Source organism: Cydia pomonella, chromosome 26 (genome assembly GCF_033807575.1).
Source record: "Cydia pomonella isolate Wapato2018A chromosome 26, ilCydPomo1, whole genome shotgun sequence".
In the NCBI taxonomy this organism is placed as follows: domain Eukaryota; kingdom Metazoa; phylum Arthropoda; class Insecta; order Lepidoptera; family Tortricidae; genus Cydia; species Cydia pomonella.
The window spans coordinates 4,750,028-4,763,561 of record NC_084728.1 but is presented as its reverse complement, the minus strand read 5'-3'; the positions used below and the strand labels follow the sequence as shown (position 1 = coordinate 4,763,561).

General features: G+C 38.8%; 4 protein-coding genes across 5 annotated transcripts; 3 read left to right on the top strand and 1 right to left on the bottom strand.

Annotated features, from left to right (window-relative positions):
• The first annotated feature begins 648 nt into the window (after positions 1-648).
• LOC133532271 (chorion class A protein Ld2/Ld41-like) lies at positions 649-1,791 on the top strand. The gene is made up of 2 exons (XM_061870866.1): positions 649-753; positions 1,413-1,791. Exons 1-2 carry the CDS (start codon positions 703-705, stop codon positions 1,665-1,667), a joined length of 306 nt encoding a protein of 101 aa, XP_061726850.1. The 5' UTR covers positions 649-702; the 3' UTR covers positions 1,668-1,791.
• Positions 1,792-2,960: 1,169 nt separating this feature from the next.
• LOC133532170 (uncharacterized) lies at positions 2,961-6,316 on the top strand. Of its 2 annotated transcripts, none has more exons than XM_061870720.1 (4): positions 2,961-3,073; positions 4,752-4,944; positions 5,541-5,626; positions 5,830-6,316. In XM_061870720.1, exons 1-4 carry the CDS (start codon positions 3,023-3,025, stop codon positions 6,277-6,279), a joined length of 780 nt encoding a protein of 259 aa, XP_061726704.1. In that variant the 5' UTR covers positions 2,961-3,022; the 3' UTR covers positions 6,280-6,316. The 2 variants fall into 2 exon arrangements, with proteins under 2 accessions (XP_061726704.1, XP_061726703.1); XM_061870719.1 differs by having other exon boundaries at positions 2,992-3,079.
• A 3,686-nt stretch (positions 6,317-10,002) lies between these two features.
• Positions 10,003-10,972, bottom strand: LOC133532147 (chorion class CB protein M5H4-like). The gene is made up of 2 exons (XM_061870678.1): positions 10,874-10,972; positions 10,003-10,380 (listed from the first exon to the last, which is right to left on the bottom strand). Exons 1-2 carry the CDS (start codon positions 10,919-10,921, stop codon positions 10,081-10,083), a joined length of 348 nt encoding a protein of 115 aa, XP_061726662.1. The 5' UTR covers positions 10,922-10,972; the 3' UTR covers positions 10,003-10,080.
• A 212-nt stretch (positions 10,973-11,184) lies between these two features.
• On the top strand, positions 11,185-12,433 carry LOC133532148 (chorion class high-cysteine HCA protein 12-like). The gene is made up of 2 exons (XM_061870679.1): positions 11,185-11,297; positions 12,143-12,433. The coding sequence occupies exons 1-2, from the start codon at positions 11,247-11,249 to the stop codon at positions 12,383-12,385; spliced, it is 294 nt and encodes a 97-aa protein (XP_061726663.1). The 5' UTR covers positions 11,185-11,246; the 3' UTR covers positions 12,386-12,433.
• The last annotated feature ends 1,101 nt before the right edge of the window (positions 12,434-13,534 follow it).

The following is a 13,534-nucleotide window of genomic DNA, read 5'->3' as shown; positions in this document are numbered from 1 at the left end:
TCTGGTGAAGAAAGTTTGAACGGAGCATTTTTCCGTAAAAAGATATAAACGATTTAATACTTTAGGTATTTACTTAAATCCTATTATTATTATTCTTTGGAAATTAAGAAAATACTTTTTATTTATTGATACATTATCATACTGTAAAGTTTTTTCTGGCAGAGGGATTACTGCGGGGTCCACTACCTTTATTTCCTACACTACATGGCAGAGGTACAAGACCTTATAACGGGATATAACATAAAATGTGCTGACAAAAGTGAGAAAGTCGAAATGCGTGCATAATCATGTAAACAACGATGACCCAATTTATTAAAAAGCTAATGACAAATATAAAAATCTAGATAAGTACCTGTATTAGATAAGTGAAAGGAGGCGACTTTAACTTTCACGTAGTAGGCAAAGTGAAAAGCATATTTGCTAGCACCTAGAATTTATAACATAGGATTTCTAGCTCATTGCATAGATATTGATAGGGCCTGCCACGAAATTGCTAAAAATTCTCATTAGGAAATCCTTTACTCGAACGTGACCGACATTCACTCGGTTCTTTATGTAAAAGTAGTTGTGAAAACCGTGATGAAAGAACTTTCGTATCACTGTGACCTATTTCCAAATTTTCACAACAACTTTTACTATAAAAGTGGAGGTAAATTTATATTTCATCATACACATTTCTTTTGTCGATAGCTGTAGTACAAGATGTCTCGCTTTGTTGTTCTCGCTCTATGTGCGCAGGCGCTTCTCATCCAGGTATGTAATAATAAAACTGCTTGCCTATGGAGTGTGGAATTCAGAGGAGTGGCATCTCTTAAGGTAGAACTGTTGGAAAAATGTCCAGCTGTCAGCTATAAATAATAGTTCCAAATCTCTCCAGAGTAGCGCTAGAGTAGCTAAGAACCTAGGCGTCATTGACGGAGTGAATTGCGCTGTCTATGATTTGATTTTTTTGTTCAAGTACTCTAGGTATTGTAGCGCCACCTATTTAAAGTTTTTTGATGACACTTTTTGGTACATGGAGATTTCGTTCCTTATCTCCACCTTCCGTATGCTTGCCCTTCTTTACTTCCACATAGTTGTGGCACCTCCTGTCAACGTCGTGCCACGATATTCTAACAGATGGCGCTAGCTTTTCAATACATCGTTCTGGCAGTAAACTAATAAAATACTAATTCGGAAAGAGTTTTTATACCGGCTGTACACACCCTTTCGCCTCTCTAGCCTCTATAGCCTCTCGCTCAAAATCTCTGCAATAAACCGACCCAATCCGAAAAAGACGAGTAAGAACGAGATGAGAAGAGAGTAGGAGAGGATGGGAAAGTACACGTTCTCGGTCTGTCTCAGGATCTCTTGACGAGTATGTACAGCTAATCTAACGAGAGACCATTTTATAAGATTATTTATTCCTACAGACTGTGCTCAGCCAAAAATGCGGTAGCCAAATCTCCTACGGCAAATCCGGGGGCAGCGGGGCTGGCTATTCGTCCGCGTCGTACGGCGGCTCCGGCACCGGGCAGGTCGGCGTGTCCGGTGACATCGGCGCGAGCGGCACCACCGCCGTCGTCGGCTCCGTGCCCGTGCTCGGCTCAGTCGAGTTCGGCGGCAAGGTGCCCGCGTCCGGCTCCGTGTCTATCTCCGGACAGTGCGGATGCGATTGCAAAGCCTAACGAGTTTGTCTCATTGGACCGCGGTTAAAACAGAATAGTTTTAACCGCGGCATCGAAAAGGTTTTCTCGTAACTTCGAAAGAACTGCCAACTTATATAAGAGCAAATAGATTACATATGATGTATCTCGTGTTTTATTAAATTAAAAAACCACTACTGTCTATGTAAAATGAGTACGCAATCAACAAAGCCAATCTATTTTTTGATTTCATGGTTTATCCAATAGTAAAAGTGAGCTACCTTTATTTAGCGAATAGAATCGAGACCTGCATTCAAAGTCCCATGATGGGAGACATACCGTATTAATGTAGGTTATGGTTAATAACCTAAGTATCATATCAGCACTCGTATACTGCCGGGCTAGCACATGTTTGGCGCGAGAGTATCTCGCGGCGATATAGACTACCCGTCCCTATTTAATTAATATAGTTAGACAAAGACGGGTAGTCTATCTCGCCGCGAGATACTCTCGCGCCTATCATGTGCTAGGCCTACTGGAGTGAGTCGCTAGTAGTGAGTCACTAAGCATAAGAACTGTAAATGTCATTGAAATAAAATTGAGGTCAATGAGGCAAAGATCGGCATATAACATCTGTCTTCCCCACATACGGTCTTCTTAACATAAGTCTAAAATTTTGGTGGGTTATCGTCAACTGGGACAATTGGAGACAGAGGGATAAATTTAGACATTTTTTTACTATAAACATCTAGCTAAATAGTTGAAAATTTTACCCTATAAACTCTGCCCAACTGACGTAAATTTTTTTGCGGGTACGGTTTTCTGCAGGATCTCGTTTTAAGTCGTATGCGTGCAGTATGCTCGTGATCACGTTACTATGTTAGCACGTATACTAGGTACTAAAACGGGATCCTGCAGAAAACCGTGCCCGCAAAAAACTGGACGACAGTGGAAAAGAGCTCTAAGAATGGATAATCCTGCCTAGAAGTACACTGCTGTCAGCCACGTACATTATAATTATTATATTTCCTTTGTGTAATGTTACCCCTCCTGTCCCCAGTATCCCACTTGATGGTAGCATATTATATGAGCACTTGACGATTAAAAAAATAACAATAACATCTCGGGCCAGGGCTGTCGTATTTTATTACTCCATTTTCAACTGTTGCATCACTTAAGGATATAACTATACCTATAGGTTGTGTTGGTGTTTTTAATGCAACCGTTTAATGATGAAACACCGTGTTGACATTTAGTAATTACTTCAGGCATACTTGTGTGATATCGGTGACCTATTTTCATAACTGTGTTGGTATAAAAGAGTTTCCAAAATTTACTCTAATCATTCTTAATATTTTTCAACAGTGTAATCCTATTGAGATAATATTATAATAATAATGTTTAAGTTTCCTGTCTTAATTTTGTGCTTTCAGGCTTGTCTGATTAGGGTGAGTGTGAGTCCTTCCTTCTTCCTCGCGTTGTCCCGGCATATTGCCACGGCTCATGGGAGCTTGGGGTCCGTTTAACAACTAATCTCAAGATTTGGCGTAGGCACTAGATTTTACGAAAGCGACTGCCATCTGACCTTCCAACCCAGAGGGTAAACTAGGCCTGGTTGGGATTAGTCCGGTTTCCTCACGATGTTTTCCTTCACCGAAAAGCGACTGGTAAATATCAAATGATATTTCGTACATAAGTTCCGAAAAACTCATTAGTACGAGCCGGGGTTTGAACCCGCGACCTCCGGATTGCAAGATTTGCAAGTCGCTTGCTCTTACCGCTAGGCCACGAGCGCTTCATTAGGGTGAGTACTGTAAAATATGTCTACATTGCTCCAAAATTTGCTCCCAAATTCGAAACTTGATTGCTTTTTCTTCTTCAACCTAGCGTTTTCTCGGCCTGGTGCCAGGATCCGCTCTCCTACTAAGTAAGTCCTCTCCACTTTGCGCGATCTTCGGCATTGTCAGGTGTGAGATTATTCTCTTTCATGTCCGCTTTCTCGACGTCCAACGCTTCTTAGGCGTCTACCGCTTGATCTTGAATAAAATTATGATATAATTTTTCACGACACCTACTGGTAAAGACACTCTAGATTGTTCAAAAACGAATGAAAAAGTTGCATTTTATCCACATGTCCCACAAAGTAATCAGATGGCTGGTAAACGATGATTTTGAATCATCCTCACCACTTAGATGGTTGGCAGTCCTCAACTGTGCGTTTCTCCAGGAACTTTCTGCCTCGCACAGCTAAACTGTGGAATGAACTATCGCCTGCGGTATTTCCGGACCGATACGACCTTCAAACCTTACTACACCCCCTCTGACGTTGCAGGTGTCCATGGGCGGCGGTAATCGCTTACCATCAGGTGATCCGTCTTGTCGTTTGCCTCCTCTATCATAAAAAAAGCGGTCAAGTGCGAGTCGGACTCGCCCATGAAGGGTTCCGTATCATTTATGACGTATTAAAAAGACTACTTACTAGATCTCGTTCAAACCAATTTTCGGTGGAAGTTTGCATGGTAATGTATATCATATATTTTTTTTAGAATTTTCATTCTGTTATTTTAGAAGTTATGGGGGGGGGGGACACACGTAATTTTTCACTTTGGAAGTATCTCTCGAGCAAACTATTCAGTTTGGAAAAAAATGATATTAGAAACCTCAATATCATCTTTAAAGACCTATCCATCGATACCCCACACGTATGGGTTTGATGAAAAAAGATTTTTTGAGTTTCAGTTCTAAGTATGGGGAACCCCCAAAATTTATAGTTATTTTTTCTATTTTTGTGTAAAAATCTTAATGCGGTTCATAGAATACATCTACTTACCAAGTTTGAACAGTATAGCTCTTATAGTTTAGGAAAAAAGTGGCTGTGACATAATCGGACAGACAGACGGACATGACGAATCTATAAGGGTTCCGTTTTTTGCCATTTGGCTACGGAACCCTAAAAAGGACATCGCCAAATACAGAAACACAAATGAACAGAAAAAATTTATAATTATGACAGCTGCGAAAACTCACGTGACTACTTCCATATATTATTTAGGTGTCGATTGGCATTTTCTATCAAAATATTGTCATATTGGCTAGGCCGCCTAGACGCCATATTTTTTTTTACAGACTGCCTTCAGTCAATCGTGCGGATGCAACCAGTACGGTGGCACCGGCACCGGACAGGTGGGCGTGTCCGGCAACATCGACGCGTGCGGCAACACCTGCGTGGACGGCTCCGTGCCCGTGCTCGGCTCCGTGGACTTCGGCGGCTGCGCGCTTGCCTGCGGCACCGTGATCATCTCCGGACAGTGCGGTTGCGGTGAGCTGTTTAGTAATCTATCGTCAATCTAAATCAAATCAAATCTATAAGTATCTATAGTCAATCTAAATCATACTTACACAGATTTAAAACTCAAACTTTGTGTAGCCAATTTCCCAGTTTAGCTGGGGTCGGGATTTTGTTATCATTATACTATTTCGGTGGAACTGATTCGGCTGAACACGCATGCGGTTTATATAAGAACCTTTAGGTTCTTATTTGTCATCTTAAAAGCTAAACATTTTTGGTAAAACAAATAGTTATCACAATGTTTTATTGCTATGGATAGATCTCCACAGTTTTGGCCTAGCATATGTGCCGTAAGAAATGTCTTAAAAGCTATAACTTTTGTATAATGGCCACAACGCTACTCAATATTAATTCGCTGACGCATTGTAACCTGGTGTAGGATACGATGCGTCAGCGTATTCAACAGCGTTGTGGCGACTTGACTTATCGGTCATGATTTTAATGCTGACCGGTGTGGTGCCTTATAGAACGCTATGTAATCACTTCTTGATATTTTGATGCAGCGTATTTTAAGCAGTGTTACCAATCCTTTATTATGTTGAATTAGTTCAAACTTCGACAGACAGACTGCCAGTCTGAGCAGACATTACCTACTGCATCCACATATATCCCGTCAGGGAGCAGCATCGGCACAGTCGCAGCAGTACAGCAGGTATAACACCTTCTATTACTTACACTACTTCTTCATACCGTAACCATGAGATCGACGAAGCCTCTAACTTGCTCCTAACAAAGGCGTAAACTAGATTAATATTTAGTGGATAATGATTATACTCAGCTTCTCTCACTTTACAATTATGAATGCTTATGCACAGATTATAACTATTTGTTTATATTTGTAATTTCTTTTGACAGTCTGCTCCTATTACGCCTATTATCAGCCAGAGTTCCAGCGTTAGCAAGACTTCACCCAGTATCAGCACTACTTGCGTCTACCAAAATTCCCATCTCAGCCAGAGCGCACCTAGCCAAAGTTTAAGCGCGCCTAGAGCAAGCATCAGTCAAATTACGCCGAGCTTGACTCTAAGTATCCCTAGCACCATAAGCAGTGGGATTGCCAATGAGCCAAGAGCCAGCTTGAGTAATCCGAGGGTAATTGCGCCTAGTATCAACTTCAACAGTGGATCCGGATCGTACGGCGGTGCCGGTACCGGACAGACGGGCGTGTCCGGCGACATCGACGCGTACGGCGTTACCTGCGTGGAGGGCGCCGTGCCCGTGCGTGGTTCCGTGGAATTCAGTGGCTGTTCACCGACTAATGGTATTGTTACTATTAATGGACAGTGCGGATGTGAGTGTGACTGATGTTTGAGAAAATTAAATATAAATATTAATTGAAATACGTATTTTGTTTTAATGCTAATAATTATTTTTAGGGTTCCGTACGTCAAAAGGAAGACGGAACCCTTATAGGATCACTTTGTTGTCCGTCCGTCTGTCTGTCAAGACCCTTTATCTCAGGAACGCGTTCTCCTCGCGATACACAAGAAAATCAATCATGTTAACTGCCAAAAAAAATTGGCCTATATTGGAATGCATACATTTTTCTTGCCTATTTTCATTTCACATAACAACTTATGGCATAATAACGTTTGGCACAACTATTGATCCGAATAAATTGATTATCCTAATTTTTATGCGCATAAACTTGTCTTGCCTAAGAGATTTTCGTCCTACAGGTTAAATGTCTTAAGATACTTATGACGAATCCTTCTACACGCATAAACCGTATAGCCTAAATTCGAATATCCTATTTTTTATGCGCATACCTACACTAGTTTTGTCTAAGAAATGTCCGTTCTTTAGGTTAAATGTCATAAAATTATTATTATGTATCCTTCTATACGCATAACCCGTATAGCCTAAATTCGAATATCTTAAAACTTATACTACTAATGCGTAACTTACGCAATAATAATTTCTTGGCAATAGTTTAATGCATAATATCAAGCCTAACCTTATCTGCTTTTCTGACAAAAGTCCATCTTTGAGGAGATCGCAGTTCTAACTTAACCTAACCTGCTTCTTGCTTTTAGGACAAAGGTTCGTCTTTGTGAGGGTTGCAGTTCTAACCTAGCCTAGCCTGCGTTTCTGGCAACGAACTCTTTGTGGGAGTCGTAGTTCTAACCTAACCTACATTTATAGCAACAGCTTTTCTTTGTGGGTGTCGCAGTTCTAACCTAACCTAACCTGCATTTCTGGCAACAGTTCGTCTTTGTCGGGGTCGCAGTTTTGCCATACACACCTATAATATTATGGAACCACATTGGAAATGATTATTGTACTGTTTAACTTACAGTAAAGTTTTTTTTTACACTCCAAGTATTTTTTTCTGTGAAACATTAAGAACTAAGACTTCCTATTACGATGTCAATTTATAAACGTCAAATGACTTACTGATTAATTTTCTTAAATAGGTATATACTTTATTGTGTTATTTACTTTATTTAATATGGACCATATTCTAATGCAAGTACTTAAGTATCCTATAGATGCACCTCACTGAGCTACCGTTCCCGACTTGGGGGCGTAGCCGACATGACAATCGCTTACAAAAAACCAAACGGAACGCTAAGATAAGCTTAATAAATGTATAGAAATGATAACGTTTTGCTCATTTTCTTTAAACTACCAAGTAAATCACGACACTCGACGTTTTTTACCCTTCATATACAACCGTTGCATAAAATACTTTTATATACTCCAGCACTTCAAATTGTCTTTTAAATGACTGACATTGATAACTAAATCAATTCTTTCAATCGAGCAACGGATCATATAACTTTTTTTTAACAAACTATTTTTAAATAAAATTCATGAGTTAGGTACACAAATAAAAAAATATATCTATGTATTTTCTTTACCGTTAATTAGATAAAATCTACAAAATTGTTTACCATACAGGTTTTAGCCTCAGCACACTAATACACAAACAGTAACAGCTATTCATTTTTAATTATTATTTTTATTGTATTTTAATTTGCTTTTATTTTAATGTATATAGTACTTATGACATTGTGTCGTTATGTGTTTGTCTCATTGTGTTATGGGCTAGATAAGTAGCCTGAAATAAATGATATATATATTTTTTTAGTAACAAAATTACTGGTATTTTTTTCCAATGGGAACTAACGTCTCTAAATGCAAACTGACATAGTGCGTAGGGTCACGCCGGCTGTACCGACGTGCGCTCGCGTTTAGGGTCGCCATGTACTTGGAATTCCAGTATGTTACCTCGACGTGCTCGAAATCGACATAGTAAATCTGAAAATAATTTTGAAAATTTAACTCAGTAAATAGCGGGAGCCAAATAAAACTGCAAAATGAGAGTGAAAGTTGCAGTCGGATCAAGATGACTTCGGGTCTCGGTCTTTATATAGTAGATATTGCGTATTGCAACTTTTTTATTTGTATTAAAGAAATTTTCTCTTCATGTTATTATTATACAACTAAAATATGAAAATATGTTCCTTCAATTTACATCTCCAATAATAGAACAGTTTTTTTTTTAAATAAAATGTTCCTTGTATCAAAAGTCATCACCGTCTACTGGAAAAATCTGAACCTTTTTGTTTGCAGTGAAAATTATCGCATGGGTACTTGTTAATTTCGGTAAGTACTTAATTACTTTTTATAGCATTACCAAACATAACATTACGCCAAAATAATAAGCATTTTTCGAAATACCTGTTTCTTAGCAGCTAAGATGGCAACCACGAAGCACGATGTTGTCGCAAAAAGCAGGGGGAAGCCGATGCCGCACCTTATGACCGTGTGCCATATTTCGAATATTTTGAATTTTTTGAACACACCACTAAGAGGCACAAGTATGCGTTCTATAATGATTCCGTTCTACAATGTAATAATGCCACCATGCGCATAACTTTCATATGATAATGATAGTTAAATAATGAGCATCATTATATACTAGTATGTAGATTACAACTGTCATAATATACTGTACTCTTGTACTCGCAATAAATTGCAAATCAGGAGTGAGTAGCTGAGTAGAGCATGAAAACGTAGATTAAAAGTATTAATTTTAATAATATAATTGAATATTTGCCCAGTGTACCATAAAATCCATAAATAGCATACAAAGGGCAAAAAAAATCTACTACTTTTTCCTAATCATAACAAGATACTGAATACATTAAACGGATCCCCATCATTTTTGTTACATCCTGTATTTTGCCAATAAAAATTTAAGCATTATGACGGATAACCAAAATACAAATACATACGAGTACAATACAATATAATACAATAGTACCTCCGGTTAAATGGTATCAAATTTTGATTTCCCATTCAACACCATACTCCTACTGTGGCCTATTGGCATATATAGGTATTTAAAGAATCAAGTATTATGTATTTGTTAATACTGTCTCTACGATTTCATTGTCTGGCAATAATTAAATACATTGAAACATAAACTGAGCAATAAATATGCAAAATGCTGTATGGATAATTTTTTTATGTTGGTGGTACGATTTAACTTACTCGTAGCTCGTAGGCAACCCTATGACAGTCCCTTCGCAAACACTATTTACAGTACATATGGTGCTACTTTCCCGCACACGTGCGGGAATGAGCACTTTCCGTGCATAAGTCGAAACTACTACTACCGCGAATATGTACTTCGGTCGTGTTTTAATTTATCAACACTGGTTGCGAATTTCCTATTTTCTGCACTTGTATCGTAAATAACTATTATACAATCGAGATATAATAGAGAGCTTTCCAGTCGAGTACCATGCTAAGGCAACGAAGCTTGCTGAATTTTCTAAGTAAGGTACGAGATTGTAAAGCTTGATTAATATCACTATTGTATACAATACTTTTTCTACGAGTCATCTAAAGTAATACTTTTTTTATTATAAAACCTAAATACTCGTAATTAATGAAAATTGGTAAGTATCTCTGTAGACAAAAGTGTAGTACAAAAGACATAAACGCGCGAAGTAATCTTCGATTACATTTGTGCTAAAATACGACTAGATACCTATGTGTTCATTAGGAGAATAATTTCAAAGTAAAAGGGAGTTTATTGTAATGTAATTTTTTAATATGTAGTACATATATTAATTGTTTTTTTTAGACTTTTTAACGTCTGCCGCATCCGCATCCACTGGATCCGCCGATCTGCTGTGTGATGGCGACGCTGTCCCCGCAGCCGTAGCACACCGGCGCCGAGCCGCTGGTGTCGAACTGACCCTCGAACGCCACCGCGCTCAGGTACGGCAGCGCGCCGGACAGGTCCAGGTCGCCGGACAGGCCCAGGTCAGAGGCCACGGCGATGCCGGACGGCGTGATGGGGCCGATAGCCTGTATGTTCAGAGCGCCGCCGCTGCTGGGAATGCTGATCGATTTGCAGCTGCACCCATAATTCTGACCAGCGATACTCTGAAACCATCATGGCCATGTTAGTTCTCGCCCACAAATTATTTGGCTATATAGTCGAAGAAACATATACCATGAAATGTATTTCCCCATTCTAACATAGTTAAGTAAATTGAACGCTTAGGAAAACCAGATTTCACTGGTTTAGCACTGGCTAATCGTGAGCGCGTCTAGAACAAATAATACCTATGTACGACATGGATCAGATATATCATTGTCAAAAGTGACGTTTTATTTATTATTTATTTTTATTACACACATGGAAAATCAACAGCTTTAAACATTTCTACTTGTAAGATACAATAGAAATAGAGAGCCATTTACAGAGAGAGAGTTCTTGTTTGAAGAATCGTCACTTTTGACACAGATAAAGCGGATCCATATCGTATCTAGACCTAATATTTGACGTATCTTAAAGTTCGAATTGGGCAGTTAATATTAGTAAGTACCTAGGGAGAAATTATTAAATCCAGGAGATACACATGTGCATAATTACCTGTACCAGGAAGGCAAAAGCGCAGATGATGGTAGCTTTGAAAACCATTGTTGCTTCTTCCTAAGTCTGTTCAAACTAAGAATGAATAATTAGGTTAAAGCCTCTGTATTTTATAGTACAATTAAGCCTTCTTGCTTCACTAATAAAACAATTGATTATGTTACTAAATTGTATTTTATCGCAAATACATATTTAAGTAACTATATTTTGACACTGAGAATCATTAAGTATATTTAGTAAGAAAGCAAGTCAGTTCAGTGTTATCGTTGACCTATTTCTTAATAACGAATATAAATTCAATATAAAAGAGGCATGAAAATATAGGAACATCATTCTAAGTTCTTTGTTTATAGAATTTAGTATTCTTACTAATATGTCTCGCTTCGTAGTCCTCGCTATCTTCATCCAGGCTTGCCTGCTCCAGGTAAACATTCTGTTTATTGTAATAAATAAGTATTTTATTTCACACCATAACCAATGTCTTTCCATAAAAAAATACCAATGTAGTGGATACTCCCTTCACATCGTAATTTCACGGAAACGCACGAACATGTTATGCTTTTTCAGTCAGTCTCAGTACAAAAAGTACTGAGGACTTTGAGATTCACTGAAGTAGGATGACAAATACGAACGTTTCTGAGAAAATACGGTGGCAAAGGATTATGCACTACATCTGTACCGTGACGGTCTGTATTGAACCTATTTGGTGACAAGGTATTTGGCTTTTTGAGAAGAGAAGAATATCTTAAAACACTAGGCCTCTAATTATTTTGACTCAGGACCGTCATTTTTAGGGTTCCGTACCCAAAGGGTCAAACGGGACCCTATTCCTGAGACTCCGCTGTCCGTCCGTCTGTCACCAGGCTGTATCTCATGAAGCGTGATAGTGAGCCAGTTGAAATTTCTACAGATTATCTATTTCTGTTGCCACTATAACAACAAATACTAAAAAGTACGGAACCCTCGGTGGGCGAGTCTGACTCGCACTTGCCCGGGTATTCGTAAGACACTAAATACGCTAGGTACTCTTTCGGTCCGAAACAAACTTGAAGATACGTAAAAAATTTGGATATGTCAGTATCTAAACGGACATTTTTGTTTGAAGAAACGTCACTTGACACTGACATATGCAATCCATATCGTATCTTTAGCAAATGTTTGACGTATCATAAAGTTAGAATCGGGTCCTTTTTTTGCTGTTAAATATTTAAGTGCTAAGTATGATTTACATAAATTCATATTTAACAGCTTTGTTTATTTTTATCACAGATGGTTCTGAGCCAGTCTTGCGGTTGCAACCAGTACGGTTCGTCCGGACTGAGCTCACAGAGCTGCGGCTCGTACGGCGGCACCGGCACCGGACAGGTGGGCGTGTCCGGCAACATCGACGCGTGCGGCAACACCTGCGTGGTCGGCTCCGTGCCCGTGCTCGGCTCCGTGGACTTCGGCGGCTGCGTGCCCGCCTGCGGCTCCGTGTCCATCAAGGGACAGTGCGGTTGCGGATGCCAGTGATTTTTCTAACTTGACTCAGTATTTGTAATAAAAGTTTATAGTGAATAATTTTTTTTTATTGCTATTAAAATTACATTTTATATATTTTTCCCAATATCAAGAGGAAAGTGCATTTAAAATGATGGTTAACAAGTCTTTGAAGTAAATTTATGATAACGTTATGTAAAGCGCGTGGTTATTTTATGCGATAAACGTAGCTTTAAACGCGATGCGTTTGCCGCACATCCATTTCACATCAGATTATCTGATGACATTACATTGTTTTACGCATTAAACGCAGCGGTAAGGGCATTGTAATTTTTACTACATTCCGTTGACGCATGCGTTCAACGCTGCGTTTATCGCATAAAAAATCGCGCGCACGAACGGGCACTAGAAGTAAACATTACTACTCTACTACTACTATTACTACTGAAATTTCATCTTTATGAGTGTATCTGCATGCAAATTTATTAATTTTTCCTTGGTGCCTCCCCGCTGGGTAATTGTAAAATTGAGGTATATACGACCCTTTTGAAAGGGGAATGTGGATAAAATAGGCAGGTTCGGAATAGAAACATTTTCCACGTGATACACAGCCTGAAACAAATAAAGGACATTTATCTCATGTATATTAATATACATTAGGTACCCTAATATGCCTACATTGCTCACCTCTGGGTACTCCAACAGTTTTCATATATGAAAACTATGTCACAGCCTCATTTAAGTATTACAACATTATATTAGTGATTATCTACTTGCAATCGGCATATACATCAACATACCTATCACAATATAATAAATTAAAAATTTTGAAGCAAAATAGACACATTTTACCATTCCCGATTAATCTAGAAAAACCTTGTGTTCATAAGATAATAAAAGGCCTCCACTTTGGTTAGTAACAATGATTTTTAACCCAGTCTCACTGTCCACCTAAAAGAAGTTGGCATAAAGGTCTTAAGCGCCAATAGCGTCTATGACGCTTAAAACTATAGTGACTACTATGATAATAACTGAACAAATCACGAACGAACTAATTGTTTTTCACTTTAACAGTTTCTAAGCTTATTATACCTCACGGTCTACAGCTCACAGAACCAGAGGCGACGTGAGGCGTGGGCGACGTGGGCCACCACCTAAGCGCCTCAAATAAGTATATTTCGG

Excerpts from the sequence above, each read along its gene's own strand:
- LOC133532147 (XM_061870678.1), bottom strand. The coding sequence starts at position 10,921 with ATGGTTTTCAAAGCTACCATCATCTGCGCTTTTGCCTTCCTGGTACAG. Across the intron at positions 10,381-10,873 it reads CTTTTGCCTTCCTGGTACAG|AGTATCGCTGGTCAGAATTA; the intron begins GTAATTATGCAC and ends TGATGGTTTCAG.
- LOC133532170 (XM_061870719.1), top strand. The coding sequence starts at position 3,023 with ATGTTTAAGTTTCCTGTCTTAATTTTGTGCTTTCAGGCTTGTCTGATT. Across the intron at positions 3,080-4,751 it reads CTTGTCTGATTAGGGTGAGT|ACTGCCTTCAGTCAATCGTG; the intron begins GTGAGTCCTTCC and ends TTTTTTTTACAG. Across the intron at positions 4,945-5,540 it reads CTCCGGACAGTGCGGTTGCG|ACTGCCAGTCTGAGCAGACA; the intron begins GTGAGCTGTTTA and ends TTCGACAGACAG.
- LOC133532148 (XM_061870679.1), top strand. The coding sequence starts at position 11,247 with ATGTCTCGCTTCGTAGTCCTCGCTATCTTCATCCAGGCTTGCCTGCTC. Across the intron at positions 11,298-12,142 it reads TCCAGGCTTGCCTGCTCCAG|ATGGTTCTGAGCCAGTCTTG; the intron begins GTAAACATTCTG and ends TTTTTATCACAG.
- LOC133532271 (XM_061870866.1), top strand. The coding sequence starts at position 703 with ATGTCTCGCTTTGTTGTTCTCGCTCTATGTGCGCAGGCGCTTCTCATC. Across the intron at positions 754-1,412 it reads CGCAGGCGCTTCTCATCCAG|ACTGTGCTCAGCCAAAAATG; the intron begins GTATGTAATAAT and ends TTATTCCTACAG.